Raw genomic sequence first — 12,972 nt, forward strand, 5'->3', positions numbered from 1 at the left:
AAACAGACAGATTTTGTTTCCCTTTCTTATTTTTATTTTATGATCAGCTTTTATACACACAATGTATACATCTTTTAGTAACTTATATTTTGTACATTAATTTCTTTAATTATCTACTACATTAATGCTATTAGAATTAAATACAAACTTCACTCCTGTCCTGTAAGAAATTTTGACATAAAATCTGTTGGCTTTGGTTCCCATGTTTCCTTCCAATAATTCATAACACTTCCATTCGTTTTCCATAACATAGCCATTTCTTGAAGATCCATTTGTCCCTATCATAGTAAATACGAAAATTAATACATTCATCAATGATAATTATACTTTTCATACATATTATTTTTACCTTAATAATGAGCATATCTATAACTCTTAAATCTCTAACAGTACTATTACGTCTGAACTCTTCTTTCAACTTTCGTTTACATTCTTCTTCTGTTTTTGGGATATCATAACCTAATTCTGAAAGGAAAATGCATATGTATGAGTTTCATCAATGCATAAAATAATGACTATTTTTGTCATAGTTAGGTTAGGTAACAATATACACCATTATCACCAAGGTGAAATTGTAAAATGTTTGAAATACATACTGATATATGGAATTTGTCGATACCATGCTTTATATAATGTTAAAGCTCTTCTACGAGCATCTGTTGGATTAAGTGACAAAAGAGGTTTGACTTGTTTTAGTGTTGCTTTCACAGGTGCAGCCATTATTACGCAGTACACTCAGAACCAAATCAAGTTTTCTTTAATTCAGTCAATGACTACAGATACAAAAAGATAGGACATGTTTCTGTTCTCGAGGGGTCACAAATACCCCGAGATAAAGGTAGGTCTGCATGTACAGAGCATAGTTGGTACAACAGTCGTGCCTGTTTTATCAGTCCCTCTTCCATCACACCTCGTAATTTCCGATTATAAATTGAAGAATTTATTTGTAGTTTATTTATTTTTCAAGATTTTATTTCCACCGTGCCGAAAACGGTACAGGTAGTACCATCTAGGGCTTTAACAAAGCCTTTAAATGATGAAGTATTTTTCTACTGAAGTGTTTTTTCTACTTTCTTTCCTATATTTTGGTGCCATAAGTCGAAAAAGGTAATCTTGACTTTATTTCAATACGGCATCGATAATTTTGAATGAACCTTTCTGTTAAAGTTTCGAAGCAATTTGAAGTTTCTACCAATAAGTGTGATTGCATTATAGGGTTAGTGTACAGAGTGTGTCAAAGCAGTGTATCAGTCCTTTTGGAAGCTTCGTCCGTTTTACACGCGTCTGTAAGAGGTGAGATAAAATTATCTCTTGATATTAAATTAATTTGTCTTTCAAGCGTTAACAGTACAAAAAACAGAAAGAAAAGTCGAAGAGAAGTCCCGATTTTTCATTTTTGACATTAATTCGGCGTTTTCTTCAAAAATATATGTATCGAAAATTTTTGCTCTTGTCGCGAATTCACAATGAGATTGGAATAACAGAATCTTAATCATTTATTCTGCGTTTATGACGATAATTTATTAAATATCATCAATATCTTATGCTTTTTTCTACTCTTTTTCCTATATTTTGTTGCTTTAAGTTGAAAAAAGTAATCTTGACATTATTACAATATGGCGTCAATAGTTTTCAACGAACCTTTTCCTTATTTTAGTATTACAGTTTCGAAGCAATTTAAAGTTTCTACCAATGGCTGTGATTGGTCGTCTGTTATTGCGTCTTACCATATCGACCAATCAGATTCATCGTTTAAGGGTTAGGTGTGCAGAGTGTGGTGGAGTGCATCAGTTCTCTTCGAAGCTTCGTCCTTTTGGCACGTGTCTGCAACAGGTAAGATTGAATTATCTTTAAATATTAAATTAAACTGCCTTTCAAGTGTTAACAGTACAAAAAACAGAAAGAACAGTCGAAGAGAAGTCTAGATTCTTAATTTTTGTCATTAATTCAACGTCTTCTCCGAAAATACACGAGTTGAAAATTTTTGCTCTTGCCGTGAATATACAATGAGATGGATCAGCAGGATCTGAATTAGTTTCCCTTTTATATTGCTAATTTCCTAAACATTATTAAATGTTTTTAGTACTGTTTCATACAATTTGCTGTTTTTAATTTAATAACGTTCTTTCTTGAGCATCGTAATATTACTCCTGTTTAAATCTGTTCGTGTACTTGCTTAGGTACGAGCCGATAGTGGAAAAGACCGAACATTGCCGAGCGTTGCCGAAGTGCCGACCGGTCTACGATGGAAAGGAAGGTCTCGCCATTGCTCTCTCGAGCGTCGAAGCAGTAAGACGTGTTGAGGGCGTCCTCCTGTACGGGTAGTTCATAGGTACACGCAGTTTACTATTCAAATATTTTGCATAAATTATGAAGCTCGATCATTTGTTAATCATAACTTTATTGCTGTTGGTTAAATTTCATTTACATAAATTTGTATTTTTTATTTGTTACAGATATTTCCTTGATATTGAAAAAATGCCATGGTAATTGATACTGGTTTCAAACACAATTTCGTAAAGAATTGGTAACGTTTTGATTTATTGTAATCAATTGGTAATATTTATTATTACTTTCTTTTTGTTGAGTCATTGTTAATTGTAACCATTTTTGATAATTAATTATTGGTACCAAGGTCAAGGAAGAAAAGATCAGAGGAATGTTTCTTTCTTTGATCAATTAATAGAAAAAGGATAATTAATTTTTCATTTTATTGAATAATTTTAACTAGTAGTTTCATGCATCTGTTAAAAATTAGAACAAAAATTGAAACGGTTTGTATTCTACTGCAGATAATTGCTTCTCTTGTGCAATTATTTAATTATATTTTGATTATTTTAAACAATCTGTTATCGTCAAATTGTAGTAATTGTATTATAATATACAGCTTTCGGTGCAAGTTTAAATTAAAATAGAATCACGTTATTAAATCTCATGCTGTTTAAGCATGGTTAATTATTGGACTTTGCTTATTGTAAAGAATTAGATAATTTATAAATTACGCCGTAATAGAATTTCCAACAATTTTTAATATGCTTACAATCTTAACAACAAAAATCCTCTGCTTTAATACAATAGTCTATTATCTTTATTACAACATGATTTTCTATCGATGTAATATTCATTGAAATAATTATCAACAATTATTTAAAACATTTCATTTCAATCTAGGATCAATATTCAGATTTAACAATATTTGTGCTCGTCGAATATATTTCACGAACATAGATATTTTCATTTACAAGCCATTAATAACAGTATTTCCGTTACGAACAGTCAATAAGAAGAATGTTGTTTTGTATATTTCCACCCAGCCCATCCCTGCTCACTAAGTTTTTCTTTCAGGAATTGTTGTGGCCGCGCGCAATGCGGTCGGTAGAGTCAGTGTTTGTACGAACATACTTCCAATGTTTTGATTTTTGCAAGGGCGAACTGGCCCTGAATAGAGTTGCGTTTGTATGATTAGGAATCACGCGAAAGTAGAGTCAATGTTTGCTGCGTATTATAAAATATTTTCTAGAGCATCGCGGCTCTGATTTTTCTTTTTCCATCGCGAAAGTAGATTCTACAATTGTTCGCCGGAAATTATTCACGGTCGCGTTACTAGTACTTTATATCTTTATTTTTATTTTTAATTTTTTTTTTTTATTGCTCGATATATTCGGTATTAGAGTCACGGCACCACTGAAGAGGAGTCTTGGGCGTTGCTCCACAAGGAAAGAGTGTAAGTATCTTATTACTTTATTTAATTAATTTTAATTCAAGTAGAATAATTTACAATTTCAACACTTGATAATTGAGAGTTATTTTTCATTGCTAATATTTGATAAAATCCAAATTTATATATAATTTTATTACAATCAGAATTGATAATTCTGAAAATTAACCGTGTTTCCTCTTTTTTTGTTACAGATGAATTTTTGAACTTTGGCGAGTTCCTGGACATTCCTGATGGCTTCCGTCTTCTCCTGTAAGGCAACCTCCTACCTGGTGTGCATCCTCCTACCTGGTGTACATCCTCCTACCTAGTTGTTGACTGTCGGAAGAAGAGTATATCTGCGAACGGTGAGTCGCATGTTTTATGGTTCCTCCGGTGCCCAGTCATGTCGTAGGACGAATGGTCCTAATCGACACGGGTAACTGGTTGTATACGTAGTTTGCTAGCACAGTGACCATGGGTATGATTATACTCATGAGGAGTAACATGTTTATTGTGTTTTATTTTATTTAGTTCAGGCTAGGTCTTCTTGTACGCCGCGTTTTAATATTATTTCAATTCCAGATATTCCAATAGATATTTTTGAAATATATGAATGATTTTAAATGTTTTTAAATGTGGAATATGAAATATTTTAATACCGAAACAATTTCATTTAGTTTGTTTGACTTAGCTATTGCGAAGGTTCAGAGCAATACAATATTGATAGTATTATGTAATATGTATACTGGATATACATATTAATGATGCTATTACATTGATTTAATTACGTTTTATACATTGTAAATTCAAATATAATTTGAGAATTTTTTACGCGTAGTAAAGTTCAATTACACGTTCATGAAAAATTGAACAATTTATGTGCAAGAAGACTATTCGCGACGGGTAGGTTTCCAAATCAGAGTAATCTATTTGAACACCTTTTTTGTATTGAAAATTTACTCTGAGGAGGGAGTCGCCCGAGGATGTTTTATTCATTGTCACAATAAATTCTTTTTTCATAATAAAGAATTTTTAATTAGAGACATTAAATTCTTTTTTATTAGAGATTTGCAATTATTAAATTAGTTCTAGCGCGAGAGTAAATATGACGATGCACTGACTAGTATTCGGTGGGAATCCTTTTGGTTTTTAAACTCAATCCAATGTATTATTTATTTAATGAAATTAGTTACAAGGATTCCGCGGCCTGAGACCGTGAACACCATCTCTGGGAGATATACCCATGCATTACTAGGCCTTTGCAGGCGCAGTTTTAGAATACGGAACATATGAAAATATGTTACCATATTCTAAACTGCCGTCCTTTTGTCTATACTATGGGCGTCCGTCAATCTGACACCGTTGGATGCAACGTGTTGGACGGGCGGGTAGCGCTCTTAGCGAAGGGGTGCACTCTGTCCTGGCGTTACGACGTCCAGGCGGGGTGGGTGGTATGTAGCGTCTGGCGTAAGACTAGGGGGCGTGAGACCCTTCGTTGCCAGCTGATATTAGCAGTGCACCATGTTTGTGTCATAGTTGCTCTATTTCGTTTTTCAGTATTTGTTCTTAAAGCTTTATATTTACAAAGTCGAGTCACTTTTATTAAATTAAAATAGTGAAATATTAGCCCGTTAGATGTTTATGTACTAATCATGTTTCTAGATCAGGATTTTCAGGTTTAACCCCTTCCGTGTTTATTGCCAAAGCCCGTTCACGTGCCCAGGTGCTACTTGGACGGGTAGAGGCAATGGGCACGATGACCTAGTTCATAAGAATAATAATTAATAAGCGGCTGGCATTGTGTTAGTATATCGTGCACGACGTAATTTCCACATATGGTGTGTGTGTTTTTAGGCTGTGGGATTGCGTCGGTTTAATAACCTTTTCAATTAAACTTTTAATTTGAAATAATATTTTATTCAATAAGATATACAATGAACATACAAACCAAATAGTATTATTACCATTACTATTACTATATTGCCATTACTATTACCATGATTATTACCATTATTATGAAATATTCTATATCAAAGTAGTTAATTAAATTTTGTAATTATCATTATACGCAATGATTGCTAGCCTTGCCAGACGATTTCAGTGAAAAATGGTACGTACCGTAGAGTGTGATGTGAGATGAAACTCGGGCGACGGAGGCGTCCCGGGACGTTCTCCCTAGTGTAGGCTCTGCGCCCGGGTGGAGTGTATGGGGGTCGTGGAATGAATTTTTGTGAGAATGTGATTTTGCCTTTTTTAAATATAGCGTTAGGTAGGTAGGTAGTATACCTTCTGGTGTGTGTGATAGATTGTAAGTAGGTAAGGCCGGGACAGGTTGTCACAGTCTCTTGGTCGGGTAGGCGCGATTTCGCGTGATCAACCTGTACCTGGAATATATTTGAAGAATTGACGATACGATCGATACGAATGGAGTATGCCGTTCGCCTTTGATCTATCTGTACAATTTTTCAAATTTTTGGCGACTTCATAAGTCGTCATACGCGATCGCGATGGCACGAAACGCACAAGTTCTGCTCGAGCACGGCACGTGTGCACGAACAACGACTTATATAAAGTCCTTTTTCGTCCACGTGTCAATTAGTGTTTCGCGATATTTCTTTTTTGTTGATGGTTTTTTTTTTGTTTTGCGAATTTGCAAGTCTCGAGCTTTAGATATAAGTTTCAGGTGGGTGGACCGCCCGAAGAAAGAAAAGGCTATATGCCGAAGCGCCCCGACAAACTGTCTTTCAAGAGGGGAACTACTAATGATTTTGCATCCTTTTGCAAAAAAGGATTCGAAATCATTATCGTTACTACTTTGTCACTGTGCTCGCCTGTAGTTGTAGTTTTGTAATTTCAGGACAAGAGGGGGCCCGTGACCCCCATGATTTTGGGCAAATCGCGTTTTTAATTTAGTGTTGCGAATATTGACCACGGTTCAATTTAGTGTTGCGAATGAATATCGATCACGGTTCAATTTAATGTTGCGTATGCATGATTATCGCGGTTTTCATTTAGTGTTGCAAACTTTAAATATCGCGTTTCTTTCTTGCATTGCTTTACAATAGAATTTAACTTTTCAATGTTGATTGCTTTAAGATTTTTGAGAGTTTTGCTTTTTAATGTTGATTGCTTTAGTGTTGCGAGTAAAAAATTCACGGTTTGAGAATCCCCCATTTTTGCATTTTAATTGCATGTCTCTTAAAGGTAGCGTTGCGAATGACATTAGCGCGATTGTTTCCCAGTGTTGCGACTTATAAATACGCGATTGCTTTGCATTAGTTTATAGAGTTCCCTGCTAATTAGTGTTGCGATAATGAATATTCGCGTTTTGCATTAGAGTTGCGATATATGATGAAATGCCCAAAAACGATCCAGTGGAGTTGCCATGGTCCATAAGGCAGCTATGGACCAGCTGCCGTGATACAGCGTTGGATTGGCTATACCCCTTTTTTAGATTAGTGTTGCGTCTTACAAAATTCGGTAAATTTGAGTAGTGTTGCGTTACAGTTCGCGTTTTCTCTTTTTTTCTTTTTTTCAGCTTAGTGTTGCGTATAATGGAGCAGCCTTCACGCGTACGCTTTTGTACATATTATATAATTAATGAAATTAGTGTTGCGAGTAAAAAATTCACGGTTTGAGAATCCCCCTTTTCTGCATTTTAATTGCATGTCTGTTAAAGGTAGCGTTGCGAATGACATTAGCGCGATTGTTTCCCAGTGTTGCGACTTATAAATACGCGATTGCTTTACATTAGTTTATAGAGTTCCCTGCTAATTAGTGTTGCGGTAATGAATATTCGCGTTTTGCATTAGAAATGCCCAAAAACGATCCAGTGGAGTTGCCATGGTCCATAAGGCAGCTATGGACCAGCTGTTGTGGTACAGCCTTGGATTGGCTGTACCCCTTTTTTAGATTAGTGTTGCGTCTTACAAAATTCGGTAGATTTGAGTAGTGTTGCGTTACAGTTCGCGTTTTCTCTTTTTTTCTTTTTTTCAGCTTAGCGTTGCGCATAATGGAGCAGCCTTCACGCGTACGCTTTTGTACATATTATATAATTAATGAAATTAGTGTTGCGAATGAATTCGCGATTGTTATTAAATTAGTGGAAGTAACTATGACTCACATTCGGTGGGAGTCCTTTTAAGGATTCCGCGGCCTGAGACCGTGAACACCATCTCATGGGAGACAAACCCATGCATTACTAGGCCTTTGCAGGCGCAGTTTTAGAATACGGAACATATGAAAATATGTTACCATATTCTAAACTGCAGTCCTTTTGTCTATACTATGGGCGTCCGTCAATCTGACACCGTTGGATGCAACGTGTTGGACGGGGGGGTAGCGTCCTTAGCGAAGGGGTGCACTCTGTCCTGGCGTTACGACGTCCAGGCGGGGTGGGTGGTATGTAGCGTCTGGCGTAAGACTAGGGGGCGTGAGACCCTTCGTTGCCAGCCGATGTTTTGTCATAGTTCAGAATGTTTGCAATTTTTAAATTAGTGTTGCGTGTGATTTCGGTTTGTTTTATAGGGTTTGCTTAGGGATTGCTCTTATGGGCAGTCAAACTTTTCTTTTCAGGTTCCCCTGTACCCTTCCTCCCACTGCCCGCCCCCATTGTCTTTTCTTCCCTTTTTTTAATTTTGAAAATTTTGAGCATTCGGTTGTCGGAAATACTGTTAAATAATATATGAATTTATTGTTTTCAGAATATTATTAAATACGATAAAGTTTTAAGTAGAGTTTTATTCAAAGTTTTATTTAAAATGAAAATTCATTTTATTTTGTGATTGGTGATAAATTATTTCAAAGAATATTTGTTCATTTGAAATAGCTTATTAGATTTTTATTCTGCTTTATTTAAACAAAAGTAGATGGTTGTTGTTGAAGTTGTTTAGTTTTGATTTTTGGTCGCGATGTTTCGTTTCAAGCTTACGGAGAAGCTAATTAAATTACTTTTATAAATTTTCAAATTCTTTTCCTGAAAAGCAAAGTCCACTCGTGATTTTCTCTTCAGTTTTTCCATTTACAATAAATTTGCATTGAAAAGTGTATCGAATAATATAATGCAATAAAGTCAAATAGAATCATGGTTGTACTTACGTATATTGCAGTAAAAGACAGTTGTTTCAATTAAAATTTTATATATTATTGGTTACTAAATGAACTAATGTTAAATATTATGCAATAAAATGAAATAATTAATGTTTCTAACTGAAATCACTTACTTAATAGCAATTTTTTTTATAAATCTTTTTCTGCTTTTATTTTGGTACTGAAATTCGTTTTTAATTAATATTTTGTGTCTAATTGATGTTTTCTTATTTGGAAATGACTCGTTAACCATTACTTTGATTTTTGTGAAATTTTATTGTTACTAATTTATCTTCTTTTCAGGTATTACATTTTTTTCTCTTTGTATGAATTCGATTAATGAGTTTCTGTTGCAGAGAAATATCTTTATAGGAAGTGTGAATTAATAATATCAGATAATAGAATGGAAGAAATGTAATATAAAATCTAGCATCTATAAATGGAATTCAATCTATTCAATTAAGTAAAACAAGGTGAAAATGATTGAAAAGGGGAAGTGATTCTGAGTGGTAATATCTGAACCGTATTATTTTCGAAAATTGTATTTAATCCTTTTTTGTTTATTTCAGGCAGGTTGTAAATTTATGATTATGGCTACATGAGCCTCATTATTTTCTTAAATTATGTTTAATCCTTTTCAGTTTGTTTGAAGAAGTATTCTGGCGAGGACAACAAAATCAACAAATTCAATGTACTTATTTATGTATATCCCTTTAAATTTTTATATAGACTATATACGACGTTATAATGACTTTATGGTGATTAAGATATAATCGTCAAACACTGCAGTGTTTAATTAGGAAGCGTTATGTTTAAGTGAATTTTTAACACTAAACGTATCATGACCGGTTGTAAACTTTTGATTAGAAAATTCGCATAAAATGTTATCGCTTTTTCACATTTGTCTTCATGACTTTTTCTATTAAATATATACAATTAATTTTACTTCATTTATTTATATTTTTGTTTGTTGTGGTACAAATAGGTATATATTAAATCTCGGTACGTTTAGTGTTAATATAATTACGAGCGCTCGTTTAAGTAGCCATTCTTAGTAATATAAGTATGTAGGACAAATATGCAATTGCATATTTATTAATTACAGATCTGTAACCAAAATCAAAATTAAAAAATGTTGCGATAGGAATAAAAAGCAAAAATAAAAAGTAGATATATGTATAGATAAGTAGATAGGTAGGTAATAAATAAAAATGATGCTCCTTTTGTTGTTCGTTTGCACAACAGTCAAAAACGTTTTGCAAATGTACATCAAGAGGATGATATTAAATGAAAATAAAAATTTGCATAAATGGAGGGTGGATGGGATGAGGTAGGGCGGGTCTCCAAACCGCAGCAACCTCCTCGTGGTGAGACCTGGGCAATCGTTATTATTTGATGGGTAATTAATAACTGTATCATTATTTCTATGGTACGTTTATTAATTATACAGGAAATAATACGAGCGAATTGGCTGCGAGGTTTGTAGGTTGTTTTTCTATTTTATTTCTGCTATATTTATCTGTTAATTTTTGCACTTTACATAACTGAAATGATAGAAAAGTTTAAGTCAATCAAATAAATAACTCAGTTGCTTCTTTAAAATGATTTATTTACCAAGGTGTATGGAGTGAATACAAGTTTGTGAAGCAATTGTAATAATAATTGTTCAGTCTTGTGCTGTTTTTGACTGGTTTCTAAAAAAAGAAGAATCAAAGAGTGAAAATTAGGTATTTTCGAATGTCAGTCTGCGGCGCGGTAAAAGAGGGACTGGTAAAACAGGCGCAATTATCATACAGGCTATGCTTTCTGCACGCAGATGGTAGCCCACCTTGGGGTATCTGGGACCCCGTAAATCATGTCGAGTCTTTTGTATCTGTAGTCATTGCTATAAGCAAAATTCTGAGCAATGAGTAGGTTGGAGTAGGTATAGGTATAACCTTCACATCCTACAAATGTTCATTCTAGATTTTAGCCGGTGTCCCATTCTGTCAGGGAGAGATTTTATTATTTATATGTATCTCTAATATTTCAATAAAATACGTAGGAAAAGCTTGTTAAACTGTGTGAAGTGAAGAATTTGTTGTAAAAATATACTTTTTTGCAAAACACTTCTATAGGAATTAATAACATACTTTAATAAAGTGTAAGAGTTTATTATTATTGAAAATGGTAGTCAGGAAGTATCAGGAAGAATTAAATTATTTAGAGAAAATATCTGATGTGTGTTGGAGAATAAAGAAAGGTTTTCAGCCTAATATGAAGGTAAATATTCTTGGTTTCAATAAATTACACCAAGTTTTGAAAGCATTCCGAACTGATGTGCATCTCTATTTGCAATTTTCATAGGTTGAAGGTGTATTTTATGTAAATGATACATTAGAACGTTTAATGTTTGAAGAACTACGTAATGCATGTAGGCCAGGTACAGTAGGTGGATTTCTCCCAGGTATGAAACAAATTGCTAATGTAGCTGCTCTTCCTGGAATTGTTTGGAGATCAGTTGGGTTGCCTGATGTTCATTCTGGATATGGTTTTGCCATTGGTAACATGGCAGCATTTGACATGAATGACCCAAAATCAATAGTATCACCTGGTGGAGTAGGTTTTGATATAAATTGTGGTGTTCGTTTGTTGAGAACTAATTTATTTGAAGAGGATGTTACACCAGTGAAAGAACAATTGGCTCAAAGTATGTTTGATCATATTCCTGTTGGTGTTGGGTCAAAAGGAATTATTCCTATGAATGCACATGATTTGGAAGAAGCATTAGAAATGGGGATGGACTGGTCTCTTAGAGAAGGTACTAACTTGTATGTTTATTAAAACGAATTTTTTATTAATATAAGATACCTTGCATAGGCTATATCTGGGCTGAGGACAAGGAGCACTGTGAGGAGTATGGTAGGATGCTTAATGCAGATTCTTCAAAGGTATCAATGAGAGCCAAAAAACGTGGTCTTCCACAGTTAGGAACATTAGGAGCAGGAAATCATTATGCTGAAATTCAAGTTGTAGAAGAAATCTATGATAAGTGGGCTGCTTGTAAAATGGGTATCGAAGAGAAGGGTCAAATTTGTGTTATGATTCATTCTGGTAGCAGAGGATTTGGGCATCAAGTTGCAACTGGTAATATAAATGTGGTGTGATTATCAGTAATCACAATTTGTTTCATTGTATGATGTATTACAGATGCACTTGTTCAGATGGAAAAAGCTATGAAAAGAGATAATATTGAAACTAATGATAGGCAGTTAGCTTGTGCTCATATAAAATCTAAAGAAGGTCAAGACTATCTAAAAGCAATGGCAGCAGCAGCAAATTTTGCATGGGTTAACAGAAGTTCTATGACGTTTCTCAGTCGTCAGGCATTTGCGAAACAGTTCCAAATGTCTCCCGATGATTTAGATATGCATGTTATATACGATGTTTCTCATAATATCGCGAAGATAGAGGAACATATGGTAGAGGGTAAACAGAAAACCCTTCTAGTACACAGAAAGGTAAATTAAAACGCGAGAGACATTAGTTCACTTTGTGTAAATATTTTTTAATCGCGTTTGCTGTAGGGATCTACAAGAGCATTTCCACCTCATCATCCTTTGATTCCGGTTGATTATCAATTAACGGGTCAACCAGTTCTAATCGGCGGTACTATGGGAACTTGCAGCTACGTTCTTACCGGTACCGAACAGGGTATGAAAGAGACATTTGGATCAACGTGTCATGGAGCTGTACGTATTTCAAAATTTACTCCTGCTATGATCGAGGTATTAATCTTCAAATCAAATACAAATTCTTCCTTTTAGGGGCGAGCTTTGTCTAGAGCTAAATCACGTAGGAATTTGGATTACACGGACGTACTAGAAAAATTAGAGCGACAAGGAATATCAATTCGGGTTGCTTCGCCTAAATTAGTGATGGAAGAAGCACCCGAGTCTTATAAAAATGTAACCGATGTTGTAAATACATGTCACGCGGCCGGTATCTCTAAAAAATGTATAAAATTACGACCAATCGCGGTTATCAAAGGATAATCACTTTTTCAGGAAATATTTCTGAATTGTTAATGATGACTGAATTGCTGCTTCGATTTACAGCATAACATCACGTTTATTTATTATTGAATTTGTATGATTTGTTACATATATTAAATACTCTTTACTTTTTGTAAATTATGTAAATGT

At 34.3% G+C, this 12,972-nt stretch overlaps 2 protein-coding genes across 2 annotated transcripts; one reads left to right on the forward strand and one right to left on the reverse strand.

The window, feature by feature from the left end:
* Nucleotides 1-11: 11 nt before the first annotated feature.
* On the reverse strand, nt 12-768 carry LOC114873957 (NADH dehydrogenase [ubiquinone] 1 alpha subcomplex subunit 6). The gene is made up of 3 exons (XM_029182770.2): nt 597-768; nt 350-465; nt 12-278 (listed from the first exon to the last, which is right to left on the reverse strand). The coding sequence occupies exons 1-3, from the start codon at nt 718-720 to the stop codon at nt 150-152; spliced, it is 369 nt and encodes a 122-aa protein (XP_029038603.1). The 5' UTR covers nt 721-768; the 3' UTR covers nt 12-149.
* Nucleotides 769-10,700: 9,932 nt separating this feature from the next.
* LOC114871693 (RNA-splicing ligase RtcB homolog) lies at nt 10,701-12,970 on the forward strand. The gene is made up of 6 exons (XM_029177892.2): nt 10,701-11,050; nt 11,135-11,588; nt 11,648-11,914; nt 11,978-12,288; nt 12,355-12,519; nt 12,595-12,970. Exons 1-6 carry the CDS (start codon nt 10,955-10,957, stop codon nt 12,820-12,822), a joined length of 1,521 nt encoding a protein of 506 aa, XP_029033725.2. The 5' UTR covers nt 10,701-10,954; the 3' UTR covers nt 12,823-12,970.
* Nucleotides 12,971-12,972: the final 2 nt, after the last annotated feature.

This window comes from Osmia bicornis, chromosome 12 (genome assembly GCF_907164935.1).
Source record: "Osmia bicornis bicornis chromosome 12, iOsmBic2.1, whole genome shotgun sequence".
NCBI lineage: Eukaryota > Metazoa > Arthropoda > Insecta > Hymenoptera > Megachilidae > Osmia > Osmia bicornis.